Source organism: Brachycentrus maculatus, unplaced genomic scaffold, assembly GCF_059751285.1.
Source record: "Brachycentrus maculatus isolate JH-2025_06_01 unplaced genomic scaffold, ASM5975128v1 h1tg000358l, whole genome shotgun sequence".
NCBI lineage: Eukaryota > Metazoa > Arthropoda > Insecta > Trichoptera > Brachycentridae > Brachycentrus > Brachycentrus maculatus.
Window position 1 is genome coordinate 532,877 of NW_028281107.1, and position 25,754 is coordinate 558,630.

At 36.5% G+C, this 25,754-nt stretch overlaps 1 protein-coding gene across 1 annotated transcript; it reads right to left on the bottom strand.

The window, feature by feature from the left end:
* Positions 1–9,315: 9,315 nt before the first annotated feature.
* On the bottom strand, positions 9,316–24,003 carry eIF2A (eukaryotic translation initiation factor 2A). The gene is made up of 11 exons (XM_088269628.1): positions 23,952–24,003; positions 23,665–23,806; positions 17,879–18,017; positions 17,391–17,470; positions 15,230–15,408; positions 13,944–14,032; positions 12,724–13,220; positions 11,783–11,956; positions 11,201–11,292; positions 10,381–10,592; positions 9,316–9,676 (listed from the first exon to the last, which is right to left on the bottom strand). The coding sequence occupies exons 1-11, from the start codon at positions 23,986–23,988 to the stop codon at positions 9,551–9,553; spliced, it is 1,767 nt and encodes a 588-aa protein (XP_088125754.1). The 5' UTR covers positions 23,989–24,003; the 3' UTR covers positions 9,316–9,550.
* Positions 24,004–25,754: the final 1,751 nt, after the last annotated feature.

Genomic DNA, 25,754 nt, shown 5'->3' on the forward strand with positions numbered 1-25,754 from the left:
AATAAAATACATACGACAAGTTGAGACAAAACACTGTAATGTAAATTTCGTCAAGTTAGCTCGGCAAATTAACCCCGTGTATTTGAAAACCGAAAAAGTGGGAAAAAAATAAGAAAATTACTATACATATTAAGTTAGTGCACTTCTGTGTAGAAAATGCATATTTTTATTGAATTAAAATAAAAATAAAAATCCAGCGAAAAATGGTATTAAAAAATTACGCCAATGAAACTGACCCAATGCAAAAAAATATTGATTTTACATATTACAAAAGGGTTACATGATTTAGTAAATTCTAATTATCCCTCCATTCATGGTATGCACCACAATAATTAAAAAATCAAAATGTGTTTGCATTTTATTCAATATGCTGAGACATTGGCAGGAAAATTCAATTTATCACCAGATGTCATTTAGATCACATAAAATACTAAGCTCTTTAGTCTACTAGTACTTTTATAGTCAATTTAAAACAGAAAAAAATTGGACTTTTCAGATAATTTCATTTCGCTAATTTTAAGTACCTCATGTTCAAAAAGAAGGATTGCAGTAAACAGAATTTGAACTTAGGAGTTGTAGTAGAAATATAGAATTCGGGGTTTCATTATCTACTATCTTTTACATTATTTTTATATGCCTAAAAACCAAGTTTCTAGGCATATAAAATAACCAATGATTTATTCTTAGTCGTCTTGCTTAAAACTGAGCATTTTAGTCCCTTGATCTGCTCTATGGCACACATCGTATCTCCACACTTCACAAACCTTGTATATACCCAGACTTTCATATTCCCTTCCTAAGCTATCTCTTGAAATATATCTTTTTCATAAATATATAACCTTTTTGATAACATCCCTAGAGGGTTAAATCCAGTATATGCGAACAAAGATTTGGACATGCTTTAAATATTGTTAGTAATGTAATAATAATAATAAAACCCTTATCCGCACCCCAATGGTGCATAGGGCACTGTGTCATATTAACGCAGTGTTACCTTGATCGTTTACACATAAGGAAAGGTGATCAGCCCTCCGCTTCAGGTACCAGTCCATGGTAATATTGAATAAATATTACAGTGAAAAAATCACTTATATTTATTTTAGCCCCCTTGGGAATCAAACCCGGGACCTCCAGAACGGTAGCCGAGCGTGCTGACCATTACACTACGGAGGCGGACATTGTTAGTAATGACTAATAAAAATAAAATAAAAAACTAATATAAATAAAAAAAAACTAACATAAATAATATTTGGTTTTCCTGTGAATCATTTACCTTCTAGTATTTGAAATGAACATTGATCTTTGGTATTAGACAATTTTGCGATCATTAACCCCTGTGGCTTGTTGTCTGAATCATCCGTAGAATTACATCATTAAAAATTTGTCATTCTTTTCTAACATTTTTAGGTACTTACGTTACATATTTCACATTTAGAATATTGTTAATTGAGTCCAACGCTGAGAGTGTCATACAAATGTGTAATATTAAAACGAGTTATTAACAAAAATGAGCATTTTCACTTAATTATTAACACTGCTCCGTTAATAAATAAGTGAAAATAGCATAGCACCTTGTTTTTAATTGTAATCAGAATAAAAGTTTTATTGCTTTCACAAGGGTCACAACCCTCAGTAATGAGGAATAAGACGGAGAAGAAAAGTATTGTTTTCATTATAATGTGAATACATTATAATTAAAGAACTTTAACAATCTATTTTCTGAAACAAAACTATATTTTTACTATTTTTAAAACATTGTGTTAGTTTAGTTTATCATAGCAGCTATAAATTTTACAAAATTAATTTAAATAACAAAATGATTGTTTCCTTGAATGAATGAATAATGTTTTAAAAAATAAATAATAGTTTGTAAACGCAAGATTAGTTTGTGAAATGAGTATTAATGAGAATGACTAAATTTAGGATTAAATGTTGAAAAAAATTATTGTGTTTTAAATAATTGTAATGACTCAAGGGCAATTTTGTTTCATGTGTGTGTCATAATTTTTTAAAGAATAAAATTATTTTTATCTCAACCAGCGTACAAAATCTCAGTTGCTTATTTTTATTCATGTTTACATCCTCATACATATAAGATCTTTTGATACGTTATTACTTGGTCCTTTATAAAACATTTAGTAGCACGAAGTTGCATTAATCTGCTAAATTGTGTGTGTATGTAATAAGGTAAAACATGGAGAACCAAAGTGAACATTTTTGTCACAATATTTTTTCGTATTAATAGTAACACACCACAAGATCATGAAATGATGATCTGTGTATGGTGATGAAGTCTTAAAAGAACGGCAGTGTCAGAAATGGTCCATCCACTTTTTTGTGTGATTTAACGCACTAAGAACAGGAAAGGTATTCCTACCGGTCGATTAATACTGAAGGACGGGAAGTGTATTTTTACCTTCTGCGGCCTAATTTCAAGATCAGAAAAGAAGGAATTATTTCATGTTTTTATTTGGATATTTTGTACCAATCTCTTTGTTAAAGTCTAAATTATATGTGCGTGTTTATCAAATCCCGTCGCCAGCGTCCGCAAGTGTAAAAAAACATCCGTCCGAAATGTGTTAAAAACAAGGAGGAATATTACTTTAATGAGCGTAGATTGCAGCCCAGAGTAGCCATAGCCACTATTCTCCTTTTCCTTATAGTGATTTCTTCTCCATTTTCTTTTCCCTATAGCAGTATTATCCATTGTCCTGAGCTCCTTCACTTACCTTTGTGTATACAGTCCTCTCTCATATCTGGAGCGCAGGACCGATTACCTTGTTTTCGAGTTATTAATGACTTAGTTAACACCACACCACACAAATTGCAAACTAAATTCAAGAAAGATTTATTTTCAATTAGTCTAGGTGTTTATGATGTTTCACATTTACCTTCCCTATCCTATCTAAAAGTAGAGGCTTTGCGGGGTATTCCTTTAAAAATAAAAATGCTAATCACAGGAAGAGAACAACCATCTGGGTACAGTTGGGATGAAAGAAAAGATGAAGTAGTTCATAGTTGCCCTAAGGGCGTTTGTGCACTACACGGAATTTTATCGTCCGGCATTTCAGTTAGCGTGATAAAACAAATGATTGGCTTGTGCTTTTGTCTATCTTTCTTCGGATCCGTGCGTGATCATGTTGCGCGTAAATTAGATCACGCTAAACTGTCGTAGTCACTTTTATTTTTAAAAACCGGACTGCCAGACAGTTAAATTCATGTAGTGCACAAGCGCCCTTAGCGTGATAAAACAGATGATCGGCTTGTGCTTTTGTCCATTTTTCTTCGGATCGGTGCTCTTGATCGGTGCGTGATCACGTAAATTCGATCACGCTTAACAGTCGCTTTTATTTTTAGAAACCGTACTGCCGGACGGTAAAAGACAGACCGTGTAGTGCACAAGAGCTCTAATAATTGAATGGATTATGTTTGAGGAAAAAATCGTTTTTTCACTTTTTCAAATATCTTACTTAAATATTTTTTTAAATTCTATGTTATGTTATTCTGATTAAAGACAAAAAAAATCATAGTCCTTTGAATGAACACCTGCACCTATTGGTGGATTACTAGAGGAGAATTTCTAAAAAACAACCAATATTTTGAGCCAATATTATTTATTGCACTTAAAGTTTAAGTTTAAAGTTTAAAGCTTAAAGTTTCGTAACATTGTGAAATAGGAAAAAATACCTATCCTTATTCCTTATATTTTAACACATTGTTGGAAACGCTTAAAAGCGTCTTTAACATACTGTTGGTAGAGAGCAGACGCTTATAAGCGTTCTATTTCTAATTGGGTTTGCGGTTCTTGTGATTAGTATACTGAGGGTCGGGCGGCAGACTGTCTTGAGTATAATTAAGGTCGAGGTCGATGAAAAAACTACCCGACAACAATGTGTTAAAAAAAGAAATTTGAGTTGCCAAAGCAAACTATGGATTACAAAAGAAACATTAGTCAAAATAAAGTAACAACAGTAGTAAATGAAATCAGAAATTTAAATCTCAAGTTAATTTTATGTTAAATTTTGGGTATTTTTTTTTAATTTTACCTATTGAACTTCTTTGAATTAACAAATCGCGCACTCCTTTCAAGAACGTCATAAATCAAAAATCGACAATTTTCAGTTGTGCATGTTTTCAGAAAGCCCAGAAAATGTACTATATCCCAGCATAAGACGCATGTTTTTAACTTAATTTCACCCGCTAGAGGGTAGAAAATGTTATTTTTGCTTTTTTAAGAAAAGGTATCGTTTAATTATTTTTTTAAATATACTAAATATTTTTCAAATGGGGAAAAAATCTTCAGGTTTTACCTAAAAAGATCTGTTGCACAGTAAAAAGTTCAATAAGTGACTAAATATTTATTTTTAATACATTGTGTTATATTTTTAAACTTTAAAAACGTTCTCCTGAAAAATCAAGTTTTTTGATTTATGACGTTCTTGAAAGGAGTGAGCGAAATGTTTTAGATAAATAAATCATTGAGGGGACCAGAATTTCAAAATACTTGGTGAGCTTTCACGTTATGATGAAAATTTTTTTTTTTTTAAATATTGATGATCATAGGATGACACTTTATCATACATTTCATTAGCTTTAAAGTAAGTCCAAAAGACTACATGAATATATAAAATTGAGCAATTGCAGAAAATGAAGCATGTTTCATAGAAAAAGAAAGAATGAATATGAATAAGTATTTTAATGACAACTGCCCGTTACAAGTTGTCAACGTATTGCCATCGATATTTTAAATTTTGAAATTCTATAAAAATTTATTAGGATTGATATTCACATTTATCGCTCACTCCTTTCAACAACGAACTGGGTAGGTCATGTGGCACATATCGCTGACTCCTTTCAAGAACGTCATAAATCAAAAATCGTCAATTTTCACCTATGCATATTTTCGGAATGCCCAGAAAATGTACTATATCCCAACAAAAGCAGCATATTTTTAACTTAACATTTACCCGCTATTGGGCAGAAAGTGTTGTTTTTGCATTTTGAAGAAAGGGTATTGTTTAATTATTTTTTTAAATATACTAAATATTTTTGAAATGGAGAAAAAACCTTCCAGTTTTACATATCTAAAAAGATTCGTTGCACAGTAAAAAGTTCAATAAATGGCTTGTTATTTATTTTTAATACATTGTATTATATTATTAAACTTTAAAAACGTTCTCCTGAAAAATCAAGTTTTTTGATTTATGACGTTTTTGAAAGGAGTGAGCGATATGTACCCTCCTTTCCCCTCATTCTCCACCTTTCTTTACAGGGGTTATCTCTAAAGATTGGCCATAGTAGAATCATAAAGTATTATGTCTAAATTATCTCCACTAATTAATTAAAACTTCATTTATATTAAGTAAACACCGTACCAGTTGATAATCCTTGATTACGGGGTCATATATGTGTGGTCAATTGACCTTTCCACCTATACGCAGCTTTTATCAAGAGCAATTTGCATTGATAATTGTTATTGACTAATGTCAATAACAAAATAAAGATCTGAAGAAAATTGCCATATCGGAATTGTGTGTTCAGTCCATTGTTGATGTTTATTTTTCATATTTCTTGAGCTACAACGTTGTCAATCAATGAATGAATTAAAATTGTGGATAACACAAGATCTAATAAAAATATATTTAGTAAACCAGGATTGTATAATTTTTTATCAGCTAAAGATTTATGTAAGTAGTAGGATATTATTTGATGGAGAGCGGGATAAATTAAAATTTTGGATGCCATTAACATTTATGTATTAATTTTAAATCAAACACAGATTTTTTGAGTCTACTAAGTTAAGTAACTTAGACTCAAAAATCTGTGTTTGATTTAAAATTAATACATAAATTAAAATGGAGTTCTACAATTTAAACGCCAAATCAATAAATAAAATGCCATTAGCATATTAAAAATATGGGTATTAAAAAAAATGGATTGGGATAGCAGTGGTTGGTTTCATTTTTGGACAAAAATATTGCAATGTAAAAAAAAGATTTCAAAAGGCGATTTTAAATATTTTCATTTTCAAAAAGCAATTTCATCAAAAATTTGTATGTGAAATTCATACAATCGGTATTTGTATGAACTTTCAATTTAATAATAAAATAAAGCTTCAAATTAAAAAATAAGACAATCGATATTAAACAAAATATGTAAACAAAGATAATATTTACTGCGCATGTCTCATTCTCGAACATGAATGTAACTTATCAATTTATCAAGTTAGTAACGGTGCGAGCAAGATCCAGCTATATTTTATATGTTTACAGCAATCACCATGATTAGCGAAATCGAGTTTTATTATTTAATTGTGCAAAAGAATATTCTTCTTTGGAATTATTATAATTAGAGATATCAAGAGTATGAAGAATAAATTGCGTTTTAAGTAAAAAAAATCACCACAATCTGAATATTTAATCCTGAGAACTAGAGGTTTGAATCACGGATACTGTCCACTTATAAATGCCACGAGCACTGCGAAGTATTGTTGCCTCGGACAAATATTGTCAATTAGTGTTTATTAAAGTGGTATTACACAAAGTAAACAATGAATGATAAGGAGAGAGTTATATTACTATACCACAACGTTAACTATGCTTTAAACTCTTACCACTCTGTAGGCCAGACATTCTGGCCCGTATGATTCTAGTAGGCAGCTCCGTGGGCCACAATGTTTGGCCCGGCGCAGGTATAACTTTAATCACTGATTTCTCTATCACCCAAGTATATTCTACCAAAAAATATTTCAGATAAATACAGTAAATCTTAATTAACACGGTCATACGAATTGTCAGACAGGGTGTCCCAAAATTAGGGAACCAAAATATTTATTTTTCATTTTTTTTTATTTTATTTTTTTTTTATTTTTATTTTATTGGAAGGAAGAACAACAGTTACAATATATGATACATACAGAATACAAAAAATAAAATCATGAGTACCAAGTATAGTTCTTCACAACTATACATAAGAGAGGTCTATATAAAGGAAGAGACATGAGACAAGGATGGGATAAAGAGAAAAGGAGATGGCAGTGATAGGAAAGAAAGAAAAGGAAAGGACAGGGAATAGAATTACTTTTTTAGGTTTATAAGATTTCGAACAATTTAGCTTTAAATTTTAAAAGATTGGAGTAGAACATATCAAGGTCGGTACAACATTCATTAAATTTTCCACAACTTCGATAAATAAAGGAATTTTTTGTATAGTTCTTTGTTGGTGCTGGATTATAAAAGGTATGACTATGCCTATTGATTCTAATTGGACAGTGAAAAGGTATCTGCGCAAGAAGATAAGGGCTCTCAGTCATATTATTTATAACTTTATACAAAAAACATAAATCTGATATATTCCTACGTTTACTAAGTGAAGATAATTTATGGAAGGCTAAAGATTCTTCATAAGAGTTGAAACTTAAATGAAGCTTACCATCCATCATTTTTAGAAATTTATTTTGAATACGATCAAGTTGAGCTATATATATAGCGTACTGAGGGTTCCAAACGACTGAGGCGAATTCGAGGTGACTACGAACATAAGCGTTATATAAAGTTACAAGAGATGATGTATTTTTAAATGGTTTAGTGGTTCGAAAAATAAAACCTAAGTTTCTGTAGGCCTTATTAACGCAGGCTTCAATATGTGAAGAAAACAAAAGTTTCTCGTCCATTATAACACCAAGGTCTCTTAATTCAGTTTTCCTGGTCAGCCGACTATTGTTAATTTCATAATCAAACATAATTTTATTTTTTTTTCTTGTGAACGTAATGCTAAAACATTTATTGACATTCAGAAAAAGCTGATTAAGATTACAATAAGACACTAGATTATCGAGATCGTTTTGCAACATTGAACAATCGTCTAAAGACTTGACTCGTATAAATAACTTGGTATCGTCAGCAAACATGAGAAAATTTTGATTGATATATTTGTTAATATCGTTTATGTATATTAAAAATAATAATGGGCCCAGGTGGGATCCTTGGGGAACCCCAGAAGGAATCATAATGTAATTAGAAGTAAATCCTAGAACCGCTACCGCTTGGCTTCTATTTTCAACATAAGAAATGAGCCATCTAAGAAGATCACCATGAATACCCATTTCGCGAATCTTACGAATCAAGACATTGTGATTTATTTTGTCGAAGGCCTTGGCAAAATCAGTATATATGGCGTCCACCTGGTAGCCCTCTTCCATGGCCGATAGTATGAAATGATTGAACTCAAGCAAATTTGACTCAATCGACCTGCCTCTTAAGAATCCGTGTTGGTTCAATATATTGAATATTGGTTGTTTTTTGATCAGAGTAGCTGATCAGTTATGAAAAAAATGGTCAGAGTGGAAAGGGTTAATATACAAAATATTTTCAGATGAAATTCCTGCATATATGTACCAATTTTGTAATCATCCGAGAATTACAAATCATAACTTTAAATTGTAAATGTAGTTATCAAAAGACACTTTAAAATATGACGCAAAATGATTCATTCCTACTTTGCGTATATTGACAGGAACAATGAGCAGTCTCCAGATGTTGGTAGTAACGGGGACAGTTGAGAAAAAGCAAGCGAGAGATGATCTAGAACTCCTACATGATGCACACACCAAATAAAAGAGTAAACGAAATCCGTTGAAAATGGTTCCTTCAACTTAGTCTAGGATCAGAAGGCGAATGAAGGCGAATCCTGCACCCAGTGTCAGACATCTTGGAAATACAATAACAACTATGTAGTTTTTTCGACATTAATTTTATTTGACCAGCAACCGAGTTCTGTCGTAACCGACATCATCAGACTGGTCATGATGGACAGTAACGTAACCGACATCATCAGACTGGACATGATGTCGTTTACGACGAAACCCGATTGCTGGTCAAATAAAATTCATGGGGAAAAAACTGCATAGTTGTTATTTTATTCTATAAAATGCAGTTCCACCAAGAAATGTCAATATAAAACTTAAATCTTGGTAATATATTATCGTTTGGCGTGCAATACAGCAAATTCGTAATTTTTTCAAAAGTGACTTTTTAAGGCCATTCGATTTGTTATCCTTTTCTCTGTGATTGTGTATACTCAGAATATCCAAATTTTGTATGAATTTTCATGTTTAAGGGCAAAATGTAACACCGCGTACGTTGTCTGAACTGCAACACCGCAAATAACTTTTTTCGCTCTCCGGAACATTTTGTTTATTGTCACATACGCGGTGTTGCATGCCGAACGACGATATACTGTTACAAAGTCATTAGAATGGAGATTTTTTTTAAAAACCAAATAAAGTAAATGACCATCAGAAAGAGAAGACAAGTGTAGGAACTCTGCGTACCATGTTGGTGAATATATATTTTTTTTATATAATGATACTACAGTTTTTTTATCACAAAATTGTTTATATAGAATATACAGACATCATCCAGTGGAATTTGCATTCAATCATTGGGAAATTATAATAATTATTAGACTTGATTCTGCTTCCAAGTGCTCCGGTCCCCGTCCCAGGCGGGCTGTGAGAAAATTAGCCTACATCATATTGGCAACAGGCTCATCATAAGTTCAGTTCCCCCAGCTCCTTGAGTAGATCATTCTCCTTGGCAATCTTGGCCAATTGGTTCAGGTCCAGGGTCTTTCCTTCCAACTTATCAGTTTTTAACTTGGCGATGGCCTCCAATTTCTAAAACAAACAAAAAACAATCAAAATACATAAAGCTAAGTGTGTATTGGTTAAAACCAGAGAATGCGAACAGTGTGTAGTTTTGAAAATAGATGCCTGAGGCGAATACTGGGTATAAAGTGGTATGACTTCGTCAGGAATGACGATGTGAGGAGAAGAACTCAACAGCCCCTCATACTGGAAGTCCTGAAGAGAAGAAGGTGGACATGGTTGGGACATGTCCTTAGAATGCCACCTGAGGGCATCAACCCCTCATGTCTCTTCTTCCAACCCCGAGGATTCCGGCGCCCCGGAAGGCCGCTGACGACCATTCACCGACTATACTCAGCGGAACTTCGAGACGCCGGACTGACCTGGGAGGAAGCCAAGGAGATGGCGCGTGACAGAGTGACTTGGAGACGACTCGTGTTGGCCATATGCTCCACCTAGGGAGCGAACATGGAAAGAAGAAGAAGAAGAAGAAGTGTAGATGGAAGCATCTGTAGCTCCTGAAACTAGTCATTAAATTATAATACTCAAGTGGTAAAAAACAAGGCCTGCCACTTGTATCTCCCAAGAGGGAGGCCTTTCAATACTGGAAAAAAGAGGAAGGCTGAAATAAGTAAGTAAAAAACCAATGCTTTATTTATAATTAAATCGCGTCTTACCAAAAAGTGAATGCCGAAACAATAAATAACAGAAACCAGGGGCTTTGACTGCAATACCTTAATAATGTTTTTGATCTTCTTGTCCTTCTCGGGGTCCTGGTGCTGAGGCGCGCGCTGGCGCTGCTCGTAGGTGCGGCCGCCGCGCGGGCCCGACTCCTCGCCGCTGCTGGCGTCGCCGCCTTCCGTGCCGCCCACCGACTGCTCCTCCGCTTTCTTGGCCTTACGCGCCTCGCGCTTCTTCTTCTGCTTCAGCGCCGCCTTTGATGGTCCTAAAGCGTAACCGTTAGACATTATATTTTACATTAACACATTGTGTGCGGGAAACGCTTAAAAGTGTCTTGTACATACCGTTGGTAGAGAGCGGGAGACGCTTATAAATGTTCTAATTGCTTAGTTTTGATAAAGCGCGAGAGACGCGATAAACATTGTACAGATTGGATTTGGGTTTGCGGTTACTTGTGATTAGTATACTGAGGATTGACCAGCAGACTGTCTGAGTATAATAAGGGTCGGGCTGATGAAAAAACCGCTCGCAATGCATTAACATATTTTTTGTTTTTTTTGGTTTGGTGGTAACATATTTATCAGTTTTTAATTTTACGATTCAATTGAATTTTTAATTGTGGCAGCTGTTTCACCTTTTGATGGCATTGTTAAAGTGAGTAAATAAAACCACAATGACAAACACAATTTACAAAATTAGCAACAGTAATTTTTGTTTTTTATAAAGTTTCTGTAAACATCGGGGTAACTTATACTTATAATAATATAAAGTAATTTATTTTTATTTTTTCATATTTATATTAGCAGTTACCTACGCAGCCTTGTATTAATATGGCTATTTTTAATATACAAAATCTAAATCTGCATGACTTACCATCTCCGAGAGCGTTTTGTCCAGGTTTGTGGGGTAGTTCTACATCGTCATGCAGCTTGAAAGTGTTCTCCGTGCCCCGGGAACTTGGCGGTCTACAATAATCGATGAAACAAAATTAATTACGATGAAATGATAATTTAGCATTGCTTGAAATAAGTCAGTTGTCTACACCTGGCCATAGCAACACTAATTGGGTGCAGTTAGCCATGGCCTGTGTGAAATAATCATGCATCATTTATATTTATATCATCCGTTAAAACAAGTTTTGCGCAAAAAACCTTTTCATTCCTTGCGCCAATGATATTTAATTTGCTGCCCGTAAGCATTAAGAATTCCAGTAGTGATCATGTCTTTAAGAACAGTGTCCGTCGATGGTTGCTTCTCGTTGGTAGGGACAAGGTAGAAAGTGAATTAATTAAAGCCCAGGTGTAATTATTTTATTTTTATTGATAGATGTATTCCATGTTCTTCTTCATCTTTGATGAGATGTCAGAAAATAATATAAGAATAACTCCTGTAATTGGAGATAATCCAGATTTTGTGAACAAGTATTTGGAATTAATTTGGGCCCGGGAGTGGTACCTGTAGGCGGTCTTGCTGGGCAGGGGCCGGGAGGGCTCGGCCGCCTTGGGCTTCTTGGTGGCGAGCGCGCTGGCCGGGAAGGAGCCGGGCTGCCAGCACACCTCGTACATCTCCACGCCCTGCGCCCACCGCACCTCGTGCATCAGCGTGCCCGTGCTGTGCCACACCTTGAACCTGCAATGTGACACAATCGTTAACAACTCCAAATTGACTAGCCTCTTCTTCTTTTGGCTCCATCCTGTGGATTGGTCTGCAGCAACAAATGATGCCACTCCGGTCTATTTTGCAAAACCCTCTGAAGAGGTAAATATAAAAATAATAAAAGTATGAGGAGCTGAAGCTCCTCATACTTTTACTAGCTACTAGCTCAATGAGCATAAAAGTAAATCACGCTTATTTGAATGACTGAAGGTACATTTTTTTTAATTTCTGGGATCTGATACCGAAGTATCTAGGCTCTCTGACAGACCTCTCTTTCAAAGCAAATTTATTTTATGAACTAAGTTTGAAAATTATTACAAAATGTGAAGGAAAATTGTAATCAGATTATACGGTACTATTTCATAGCTTTCGGTGTATCTTTAGTGACAGTGGCCAGTCTAAATAAATACAAGTTTGTAAAACCACCACCAAGTGTCGGGTTGTGGTCCCATGGTTAGTGTCACAGACTCTTAAGTCAGAGTTTCTCGGTTCGAACCCACTCTACCACAATTTGATACCTATTTCTAATTAAGAGGCTCACTGAAATAGTATACAATTGAAGTATTTTTGTAAATAAAAAAAAAAAAAACACAAATATTTCTCTTTTTTAAAATAAAAATAAAATCTAGAAGTGCCCCTGTAGTCAGGAAAAGGCATTACTAGTTATTTGTTCAGTTAGTCAGCTGGAACCGTTGGAATCGGATCTAGCTGACTAACTGAACCACTGTGAGTAAACCTACCCATTGTCGGTCCTAAGGCGAGGGGCCGTGGTGTAGGTGAGGAAGCACTCGGAGCGCGGGTCCCACGTGAGCCCCGTGGAGTCGGGGGCCTCAGCCACCACCAGCTGCCGCTTGCTCTCCGCGTCCCACACCTCGATGCGCCCCTGAATGTTGCCGAACCCGGCCAACAAGAGACGATTCCCGTTGGGACTAAAGTACAGAGAGTTCCTCGGGGCAGTGCCAAACTCGAACACAGGGTTGCATTTCAAGTTGAAAAGGGTCGCCTTGGCCGGCATGGTCCCGTACACGACGCAGAACTCGGCCCCCTTGGGGCTCCAGGCCACGTCGTAGATGGGGCCTTCCTTGGACAGCTGCACCATGCTCGTGTCCCCCTTGGTGCTGGCGTAGTGGAGGGTCTGTCGCCCGTAGTAGTTGGCCCCCGTCTTGTCCACCTCCGTAGAGGTCATGAACAGCACGCTAGTCCCGCGCTCGTTCCAATAAAAGGTGCAAGAATCTCCCTGCAAGACAAATATAACATTACACTAACTAGATATGTGACTAAAGGGTAACTATTGCTTTTTCAGTTACATGATTCATTACTTTTTCTCAGCTTGTATTTTATTACAACTAATGTTTTTATCAATATTAATTTTATTTTTATATCGGATACTGGGTTATTCACCGTACGGGTGAGATGTCAATTTTTAAAGGTGTCTCAACTTAAAACATGTATCATTCTTCCCATTTTATTGAAAGAAGATGGAAGTCTGAGCATCCCAGGGCTTACAACCTGGCATTTGGCTAGCTTAAGCGATCACTTTATACACTTGTATATCATTCACCATCTTGCCTGTTGTTGATGCTTCTTTAATGAAAAAACGAAGAATGATACATGTTTCATATCAAGTTGAGACACCTTTAAAATTAAGTTTTTTTTAATGTCAAATATTTTATATTAGGATCTATAAAACGCAACCAAAGTTGTGCACTGTTTAGCATAATAAGCTTTAAACATTCAAATTCAAGAACCTAATAAGTAAATTTTTTTTTTAAAGTCGTTATTTTATTTCATGAGCCATATCTAACACCAATACTTCACATTCGAGCTTTGATCAGACCAGCTAGTTCCAGTAGTCTATTTGTTTCACATAACAACTGACCATTTTCATCGAAAACTGGGGCATTATTATTGCAGAGAAAAGTTTCAGAAACACTTGTGAGAAATAACAAGATCAACATACCTGGAAGAAACCTTTGCTGGCAAGAGCCTGAGACGACTCAAATTTGGGGTACTGGAAGAGTTTCCCAAAGGATGGCATGCCCGATGCACCTGGAATGAAGTTTACAATTAAGGATTATTTCTAATGGACTGATCTTCAAATCCTATACACCTGATTAGCTGCCGTTACCGGCCACCTTCTGCGGATATATGGTCTGATTTCGCAATCAATCGTGAATTATGAAAAAATTATTTTTAATTTAAATCATTTTATATCTTGTTTCATACAAAACACAAAATTATTATTTATGGTAAATGCATTTTTTATCTTTTATTTAAACTCTAATATACCATGAACCTTATTTTAACTCGACTAAATAATTAATTGTAATCCATAGGAACATATTTATGTATTTGTTTTTATTGACTAACCGAACAGTGTTCGGGTAGTCTTGTTTCGAGTTGGTGATGATTTCCTGCACTGACAAATTTTCTCAACAAAATTCGACTGTTAACCCTTTGATGACAGAATAAAAAATATTTTACTTAACACATTATTATTTCTAGAAATTATTTACAAATAAGTGTATACAGCAACTGAAAATTTACTGAAAATTGTGCACACAGATTGATACAATATTTATTCCTCAACAAAATTAATAATACACATTGTGTGCCTGCTAGTTAGCAACAAAGACCATGTTTTATAGAGTATAAATAAAAGCATTTATTCTTGAAAATATGAGGTAATATATAACATTACTTATTTTTTATATTATTATGACTATAACTCACTTGTCATTTTGTTTATTTCATTTAATAACCTTTCAAAATTGATAAACTAAGATACAGATAACCTATAAATATCTTGACATGTGCACATCGCCACAATAAATAGTCTGAAATAAGCTCCAAGACAATGATACCAACATGAAATCTATACAAGCACTATTTCTGTTACATAGGCAACACATATTGCTCTACGGTTTTGACTAGAAACCTGTAGGCGCTTAGACAATTTATTTTAAATTTGTGGTTAGCAGCAGTAGCCAGTTGTCCTGAAAGGGTTACGTGGTTAATAACGTTCAGGTTTCAAAAAGAATGCTTGCATGAATCGAAGAGCCTTCCGCGGGTATTTGTGCCGAAGCCGCATTTAAAAAGTCAAAGAGCCACGTGAGCCATACTTTACTGACCTATGACTCAAAACGTTATAATATTTATTTATTTTAATTTTAATAAGCAGCATTATGTTTAGCTAGTCAATTAGTTGGTCGGTTCAGTGGGATGAAAATGAACGCGGGCCATTACCCGGCAGATGGCAGATGACATGGCAGCGCTGCGCCGGCGAGGGGGAGATGCTGAAGCCGGCCACCTTGGCGTAGTTGAGCTTGGCGACGGGCTCCTCGTACTTGCCCTCCTCCAGAATGACCACCTCGTTGTTCACCAGACGGCCCAGGATCTTCTCGTCGGAAGACCACGATGGCTGCCTGTAATACAACCCGGAATCAATAAACTAAATAATATCCTGTACGTCTGAGAACGCTTTGTTTGCTAGGCCTTCTATTTATCCATTTTTGATTTAAGTTTTATATAGAAAATACCATTAATATTTATTTAATATTATGAATTTACACTCTAATATTTATTTAATATTACTCTGGACTGGTCCCTGAAGCGCAGGAGTGATCACCTTGCCTTCATATAATGAACGATCAAGATAACATTGCGTCAATACTATGCAGTGCCCTATGCACCATTGGGTGTAGATAAGGGTTAGAGATAGAAAATACCACAATTTCTTAAAATCTACTGTGACTTGTGTTACGGTGCATTCCGCATCATTTTCGAACACCGTATTTAAGAAACAGTGGTATTAAATAAGTAAAACTTTAATCAAAAATGGATAGATTTTATCACAAAGTGACTGCCGAATCAACTAATGAAACTTGTATTTATCTTCTACTTCTTTTATTTGAGGGCTTTTCACTTATCGAATGTTCTTGTCAGTGTATAGTTGTTTTCCGCTAACAATTAATATATTATTGCTTCACCATGTAAATTAAAACTAACAAAACAAAACACCGTAATATACACACATTTCTTTGGTATGAATTACATGATTTCTGTAATCTTTTTATGGCCAATGACTGCAGTCAGTGGTGCACAGGGCACAGCATCAGAAAGTTACACTATTAACTTGGCTGTTACTTATTCTCTTCTAACCCTTATCCGCACCCAATGGTGCATAGGGCACTGCATCATTTTGATACCTACAACATGGTAGCTAAACATGCTAACCATTACACCACGGAGGCGGACATATACGGTTACTTATATGAAGACAAAATTCTTGGGTTAGTGAAGGAGCTTGATGTGAAGTACAGTAAGTATAACTTAATTAAAAAGAAGAAAAGGAGTATAGGAGCAGTGAGTGACAGGGTCGCATACCCGTACTCATACAAGCTTGTATAAGCTAGAGATAGCTAATGTGTACAAATCACTATGATTCACATGCTTTTTAAGTACATGATAATTTAAATGATTTTTTTTTCCTTTATTTACGGTCACAGCCAATTAGTACATAATAAATATAATAATAATAAAACCCTTATCCGCACCCCAATGGTGCATAGGGCACTGCTTCATATAAACGCAGTGTTATCTCGATCGTTTACGCATGAAGGAAAGGTGATCAGCCCTCCGCTTCAGGTACCAACCAGTCCAGGGTAATATTGAATAAATATTACAGTGAAAAAATCTCATTTATTTGACCCCCCCTGGGAATCGAACCCGGGACCTCCAGAACGGTAGCCGAGCATGCTGACCATTACACTACTGAGGCGGACAAAAATAATAAATATACACATGTAATAATTATTGTATAAAATAATAATCTCTTTTAATCGTTTCTGCTTAATAAAAAGCTTCTTTACATCTCACCAATAGATGTCTCTAGTGAAGTTCTAGTGATTCATGAATAAGGTTTCTAAATTGGTTCATATATATAGAACTTCCAAGAATTTGAGTAGTGTGGTTGTCAATAATGGGTAGAATTGGTGAATGTTACACGTGTGTAAAGTGATCACTTAAACCAGCCTATGACGGTCGTAAGCCCCGTAAATGCCCAGACTTCCATATTCTTCTTCATCTTTGATGAGATATCAAAAAATAATAATCTCTTTTAAGTATATTAAACAAGGATGAACATATTAGACAAATACATCAGGCTGAAGTATTGTAATTATTCTTGCTTTATAGTTCATATATATGTTTATATGTTCCAGATATTGGTATGGTCCGCGAAATCATTGCTGAGGCTTTGCATTCGGTGAGTGGGAGTATTAAATCCTGACACTGTTCGGCTCATATTACAGTAATGACGGTTTCTCGTGTTTCTGGTTGGGGAGTAAATATTTATCCTTTGCAATAACATGGGACAGTCTGAAATATTGTTAAAAATTTGACTTACCATCCGATTTGCTTCTTCTGCACAAAGGAATAGACGAGAGATCCGTCGGCTACCTTATGCAGGTGCATGTTGGCAGTTCCCTGTAAACAGACATGAAAAGAATAATCAAAACATCCCCAACAAAGAACTCTTCGTACCAACAAGTCTCAAAACGAAGGAATAATTTAACATTATGCCGATACTCGCAGAAAAAACATGGCGTGAAATATCATTCAGGTACATTTCATTTGTCCGCCTCCGTAGTGTAATGGTCGGCACGCTCGGCTACCATTCTGGAGGTCCCGGGTTCTTTTAAATTTTATATAATCTTAATCGACAAGTTTTTTGCACATTTCATATGCATGCATATCTTACAAGAAAACACAATATTTTACAAACTTTTTCTTTTCTTGTATGCTCAATACAAATGTTTTAATCATTCCTCTGTAAAATTGCATATTGTGGCTTACAATATTTTGAAGGTTCCATATATGGATCTGTTACGTTACCTCGGGGAGGTCCTTGTTGGTGGTGAAGTGCTCCCACACGACGATGTAGTTGCTCTGCGGTGAGAACTGGATGCCCATGGCACGCGGGCGCGGCAGGCTGCACATGGGGGCCCAGTCTGAGCAGCGCACCACATCCACGCTATACAACACAACAGGGTATTGTGGAGTTTGCTCATTGTCAAGTCAAATCAAGCGCAAAAATGTATTCTAACTAACTAACTAACTAACCATCACGCCGCTTCCCCGCAGGGGTAGGCAGAGAGAATCGAACGCAACACCACTCTGTCTTTGCAAACATTCTTCCCCTCTTCTACATTCATGCATCTCCTCATACATACCCGACGATTATTACGACTTCTGACCCGGCCGCTTTCAAGTATTTGACATACCTGATTGTGCCAAGTTTTCCTCGGTCTGTATTCTTACATTTTTTATATTATTTATCAATAAACAGATGTTTTTTTTTCTATTCTTAACCGCCCTGCACATACGATGTACATGATACGCGCGGTTTTTCTTCACCATTACGCACTAACCTGTATGACCTGTGCGCGAGAAAAGATATCTGTTCCAAAAATATTTCATGCGTACTGGATACACTGACAAATTTTTGTCAGGTTTCATACTTGACAATGTGACAACAAATGTGATTTTTTTGCTTGTTTATAAAAAATATGCCTGAAAATAACCCGAAGGTGGTTAAATGAAAAGACAACGGTATTTATCAAAACCTGTAAAAAAAATAATTACATCTAAAGGATGCAACATAGGTGGCTGTTGTGAACTCACATGCACTGTGTCATGAGTTTGATCAATATATCTAGGAGTTGCACAAATTTGAGTATTGTGGTTGTCAATCAAATTTGAGTATGATGGTTGTCAATCAAATTTGAGTACTGTGGTTGTCAATCAAATTTGAGTATTGTGGTTGTCAATCAAATTTGAGTATGATGGTTGTCAATCAAATTTGAGTATTGTGGTTGTCAATCAAATTTGAGTATTGTGGTTGTCAATCAAATTTGAGTATTGTGGTTGTCAATCAAATTTGAGTATTGTGGTTGTCAATCGAATTTGAGGATTGTGGTTGTCAATCAAATTTGAGTATTGTGGTTGTCAATCAAATTTGAGTATTGTGGTTGTCAATCAAATTTGAGTATTGTGGTTGTCAATCAAATTTGAGTATTGTGGTTGTCAATCGAATTTGAGGATTGTGGTTGTCAATCAAATTTGAGTATTGTGGTTGTCAATCAAATTTGAGTATTGTGGTTGTCAATCAAATTTGAGTATGGTGGTTGTCAATCAAATTTGAGTATTGTGGTTGTCAATTAAATTTGAGTATGATGGTTGTCAATCGCGGGTAGAATTGGTGAATGTTACACGAGTGTAAAGTGATCACATAACCAGCCTATGACATGTCGTAAGCCCTGTAAATGCCCAGACTAATTTTATCTTCCAGATTCTTCATCATCTATGTTGAGATGTGAAAAATGTTAAACAAAGAATTTTACTTTGTAAATTTCAAATGGCGGAAACATATTGCAACAGAGCAATCGAAATTATCATTTCATCAAATCCTCTTCATGAACCTTACAGTCAGTACAGTAGCTTACGTAGCCAACTATGATTATTGGTCAGCGTACAACGCGTGAAAAAAAGCAAATATGTTTTCAATATCATTGCAGAAGGTTCCTACTCACATAATAATGCCCTATTGGATGGCTTAATAACAGGTACACAGAAGAACAAAAGAAAACGGCAACCTATTTTTAAAGATAAGTATTTACTTATATATTTTAAATAATATACTAAAGAAGGCCTGCAGGTGCTGGTGTCAAGGGTGTATAATAATTATAATAATTAATTAATTAAATAATATCCGCTTCCTATTTTATTTTATTTATTTTTTATTGGAAGGAAAAACAACAGTTACAATATATCGCTCACTCCTTTCAAGAACGTCATAAATCAAAATACTTGAGTTTTTCTTCTTCTTCTTTTTCCATGTTCGCTCCCTAGGTGGAGCATATGGCCAACACGAGTCGTCTCCAAGTCACTCTGTCACGCGCCATCTCCTTGGCTTCCTCCCAGGTCAGTCCGGCGTCTCGAAGTTCCGCTGAGTATAGTCGGTGAATGGTCGTCAGCGGCCTTCCGGGGCGCCGGAATCCTCGGGGTTGGAAGAAGAGACATGAGGGGTTGATGCCCTCAGGTGGCATTCTAAGGACATGTCCCAACCATGTCCACCTTCTTCTCTTCAGGACTTCCAGTATGAGGGGCTGTTGAGTTCTTCTCCTCACATCGTCATTCCTGACGAAGTCATACCACTTTATACCCAGTATTCGCCTCAGGCATCTATTTTCAAAACTTGCTAGTTTCTTGCTTTGAGCTTTGGTGAGGTGCCACGACTCACATCCGTACAGCAACACTGTTAGGATGCAGGCGTTAAAGAGACGACACTTGGTTTTTGTCGAGTAAAGCAGTGAGTCCCAGACATTGCGCATTTTATTGAATATAGCTCCTGCCATTCCGAGCCGTACATTCAGTTCCTTCTGGACACTACCATCCTCCACCATGAGTGTTCCAAGGTATCTGAAGGTGTCGACTCGAACGAGCGCTCGTCCCTCACAAGTAAGATGTTGATCTCGGTCCGGACAGGCTGAGTTGCACATGACATTGGTCTTTTTGGCGTTCACTCTTAGGCCTAACCGAGCGGAGTTTATTTGGAGGGAGTCAATTATATCTTGCAGGGCTCCGATCGATGTATCTATTAGAACTGCATCGTCCGCATATTCTAAATCGCATAATTTCTGAGCAGGACTCACTGCAATTCCTCGATCCGGTGGAATTGACATTCGTAGGATGAAGTCAAACATGATGATGAAGAGAAATGGGGCTAGTACACAGCCTTGCTTCACCCCAGTAGAGACCTCAAATGGTTCACTGCACACATCATCTATTCTAACGCAGCATTCGCTGTTAGTGTGAAGCGCCCTGATAATGGCCACAATTTTGACAGGAACTCCATATGCTTCTATGATATTCCAAAGAGAAGACCTATGCGGGCTGTCGAAAGCTTTTTCGTAGTCTACAAAACAGCAGGCAAGGGCGCAGTTCCATTCGTTACTTTGCTGTAACAGGCATCGTAAGTTATGTATATGGTCAGCGCACGCCCTACCTGGTAGAAAGCCCGCTTGGTTCTCTCTGAGGACTCGCATTATTGGTTTTTGGATTCTTGCCAAAATTATTTGTGCCAGAATTTTTCCAGGAACGCTTAAAAGAGTAATGCCACGGTAGTTATCACACAACAGCGGATCACCCTTTTTGTGGAGGGCTATAACTTCCCCGTTTACCCAATCCTTCGGGCACCTTTCCTCTTCCCATACCTTTGAAAGTAGGTGATACAGGGGGTCGAGGAGAGCGTCCATGCCACTCTTGACGTATTCCGGATGTATTTCGTCGACACCAGGCGCCTTTCCGTTTTTCAGCTTTTTAATAGCTGATATAATTTCAGTATGCGTTGGAGTGCTTTGCGAAATATCGTGTGCTCGCGGAATGTTCAGTTGGGCAGAGACTGAGGGCACATGGAGGGGGTCTAAGGGGGGTGGACGATTTAGCACGCGGCAGAAGTGATCTCTCCATATGCTTTTCACGCAATCGGGCTCAGACTCGATTTGGCCGCTCGGGCCACGAACTGGGCCTGCGGTCGGGGGCCGCTTACCACAGATTTGGTGCGTAATCTTAAAAAGCTTAGAAGTATCACCTCTACGGGCTGCTTGTTCGGCTGCTGCTATTTGTGTGTCCAGGGAACGGCGTTTATCCCGCCTTGCGGATCTTTTGACAGCCAGGTGCTTCCATTTATATTGCGCTCGGAGACTTTCGAGCTTACCCTGGTCAGTTTCCGCATCTTTTAAGAGTTTTATGTTGGCCCTTTCTTCTATTAATTCCCACGTTTCATCCGACATCCATTTGGGTCGATTTGACGGCTTCATTCCGAGAACCCTTTGAGCTGACGTAACTATGGCTGTTTTGATGTTATGCCATGTGCTTTCGATAGGGTCATTATCATCGGAATGTTGCTGCTCGAGTCCCTCCCTGACGGCGATATCATAGTTAAGCCAGGACATTGTCTCCTTCAGCTTATCAATGTTGACCTGACTCCTCTTCTTTGGCTTGGCAGTGCGGTTTAATTTCAGCCTTATTTTGCCTGTGAGTAGCTCATGATCACTATAGATATCGGCGCCTCTGTATGTGCGGACATCTAGGAGTTCTCTACGATGGGCTGCAGTGTAAAGAAAATGGTCAATCTGCGTTTTTGTATTGCCATCGGGAGAAGTCCAAGTATACTTGTGGATATTTTTGTGAGGAAAAATTGTACCACCTATTAAGAGCTCATTTAAGGTTGCGAGTTCGATGAGCCGCTCACCGTTATCGTTAATGCAACCGAGGCCGTGGCTACCCATCACTGTTGGACCGAGTGCTACGTTGGTGCCGACTCTTGCGTTAAGGTCTCCCATTACAATGACGCGGTCCCTTTTCGGGACCGAGGATATTGCGGAGTGCAGAGAGTCGTAAAAAGCATCTTTAACGTGATCGTCGGCATCTTCTGTATTTCATATATGAGTTTTTAGGAGAGCGTTTTTAATGTTAAATATTATAATACAATTTATTAAACATAAATATGAAGCCACTTTTTTAACTTTTTACTGTGCAACAGATCTTTTTAGGTAAAAGCTGAAGGTTTTTTCACCATTTGAAAAATATTTAGTATATTTGAAAAAAACAATTAAACAATACCTTTTCTTCAAAATGCAAAAACAACACTTTCTGCCCTGTAGCGGGTGAATATTAAGTTAAAAATATGCCGCTTTTGCTGGGATATAGTACATTTTCTGAGCATTCTGAAAACATGTACAACTGAAAATTGTCGATTTTTGATTTATGACGTTTTTGAAAGGAGTGAGCGATATGATAAATCAGAATACAAAAAAAAACATGAGTACCGTTCTTCACAACTATGCATAAGAAAAGTCTATATATAAGAAGAGACATGAGACAAGGATGGGATAAAGAGAAAAGAAAAAAAGAGAAAAGGAGAAAAGGAGTGGAGCTATGTGGAGCATATGGAGTCCACAAACCGCCTCAAGTCTTTTCGAACCAGGAAAACAATTTGCTGATGAATGTTGACAAATCATAGATTTTGAAAGAGGTGAATATAGATTTAGGTGTAAAATAGTAGTAAAAGAGGAAATTTGGGAACAAGTACATGTTTTCGTATACATATTTCGGAAGTATGTTTCTGGAGATGTTGATGAAGATATGGAAAGGAGATTCATTTACCATTTATTAAATAGGTCATTATAAATTATATGTTTAGTTCCATCAGAATCATACACTATCATTAAAAAAGTTTAAATTTATGTTTATGCGTAAAAATTTACATGTTTTTGTCCAAGTTTGTGCAAAGAAAAAGGTAATAAATATTTAGATAAAAATGTTACAGCTACAACAAAAATACAACACAAAAAATATTCTTATTTAATTTTATCATTATCGGATGCGTCAATTTTGCACAAAGTCTAGACAATAAGTATTTATTACATGTATATGTAATAAAGATTTAAAAAAATGATAACCAAATTGAATATTCGCGATACTAGATGTCGAATTTTGCCAAAAAGTACCGTGAACTTATTTACATGAATGTATTTATACATGTAATTATCGCGCGCCGGTGTCACCGGCACAATGACAGATACTCGCGAGGGTAAAATTAATGTTTTATTACTTACGTTGTACCGTTGATCCACGCGAAATATTGCCCCTTGGGGCTGAAAAGCATCCCCCGGCATACTTTGCTAGTATCCTTAGGGGATGGTCTCTCCGCGTAGGACTCGGGACCATCAAGAGTCACGATGCCCCCGCTCGATCTCACTGAAACCACGTGAAGATTTACTCACATAACCTCTAAACCAACTTTTTATTCGATCAGTTTACTTCCCAAACGTAAAACACAATCGCGAATGCTTCATTTTTTATCAATTTTCACATGATTAGGCGGCATTTTTGCTTTACTTACCCGCTATCACAGGCACGGCAGACGTCATTTTAGACATCAACGAAAAAGAAGGAACGAATTATGCCGGACAAATAATATTCATATCACAATTTGTCACGAAGTGTATCGACTACGGTAGTGGTAGAAGGCGGGACTACAAAATTCAAATTTCAAATAAAAAGTCTCTAATATTTTTAGTATTTGACGTGTAAATTTAAAAATAAAAATACAATTTAAGAAAAGGTCGTTTTCTTTTTTTCTAATTTTTGTTATCAATAAATAAAACACGGATTTATATTTAGGAAAATTTCAATATTTTCTATTTTATAAATCTCCGCCCATAAATCTTATACCGTAGTCGACATAATCTTTTTTTGTTACCATATAAAAATACAAACATTTTATTTTATTGTTTTTATTGCTGGAAAAGCTAAGGTACCTACCCTAATCCTAATGTTTTCCTTTTATTATTTAGGTAATTTGCTCAACAATTCAGAATGTTAAATATTTTAATACGAAAAAAATACAGATATTTTGCATAGTTACATTTTGTAAGGGAATGATTGAAAATATTAGGTAGAGTTATTTATGGTGGTATGGACATGTTGAGCGAATGGATAACGAGGACGACCGAAGAAAAAGACTTGGCACGATCAGATCAATCAGAACCTCAAATCTGGCAGTGTCAAATCTCTGCGTAATCGGAGGGCATGTATGACTGGATGTGTGGATGTGAAGGAGGTGAGGAGTGTATGCCGTGGCGTTCCATTCTTTCTGCCTACCCCTGCGGGGAAACGGCGTGATGGTAGTATTTATATATATATTTATATATACACCGCAGGACAAAAAAAATTACGAGTTTACTTGCTACCGCACGCCTTGACTTTACTGAACTCTTTTTCTAAGAAATCCTTTATCGATACCTCTTTCTTTTGTTCAATAAATTAAAGACACTTTGTGTCACCTTTCTACAATATTTACATTTTAAAATGTCTCAACAATTTTGTTTTACCCGCGTTTGAGGGAACATAACACAACAATCATGGAAAGTGCAAAGCAAATGTCGATAGCGATAAAATCCAAAATAATCACACTGTCGCAACAAAACATATCTAATTGTAAAATATCTCGTCGAGTTGGGTATTCAGAAGGTGCAGTGAGGTTTTTATTTAAAAAATTCCAACAAACTGGATCCATAGAACGGAAAAAAGGAAGCGGATGGGGGCGCGCGACATCTGCCCGAGATGATCGCTTAATAAAAAAAATTGTTATGCGCGATCGATTTTTTATGGCACTTAAAATACACGCAGAGGTGCAGTCTACTAGCTAATCAACATTTTAAGTAAAAACAGTGTTCAGGCGGCAGTTGGAGCATGGTTTCCAAGCACGAAGTCCCGCAAAGAAACCATTACTGACGAACAAAATGCAGAAGGCTAGACTGGATTGGGCGAAGGAGCACCAGAATTGGACCTTGGAGGATTGGCAAAATGTTATTTTCTCCGATGAATCAAAATTCAACCTTTTTGGTCCAGACGGCATAAAGATAGTTCGACGAAAACTTGGGGAAAAATACCATCCGTCGTGCGTCCCTCGAACCGTTAAACATTCACCCTACGTCATGATTTGGGGGTGCATGACAGCGTACGGTTTGGGACCTCTAAATTTTATACAGGGTACGATGAATACCATCCAGTACAAAAAAGTGCTGAAAAACCATCTTATTCCAACAATCGAGGACATTACGCAATATACCGCGGACCCGATTTTTCAGGACGATTTGGCGCCGTGCCATAGAGCCCGCACTGTGAGTACAAATATTTATTT

What these genes read in the sequence shown, in the direction of transcription:
- eIF2A (XM_088269628.1), bottom strand. Translation starts at nt 23,988, where the DNA reads ATGTCTAAAATGACGTCTGCCGTGCCTGTGATAGCGG. An exon ending in TGTCATCTGCCATCTGCCGG is followed by an intron (nt 14,033 to 15,229) that starts GTAATGGCCCGC and finishes ACTTCATTCCAG; the next exon opens with GTGCATCGGGCATGCCATCC. An exon ending in CGCCTTAGGACCGACAATGG is followed by an intron (nt 11,957 to 12,723) that starts GTAGGTTTACTC and finishes GTCACATTGCAG; the next exon opens with GTTCAAGGTGTGGCACAGCA.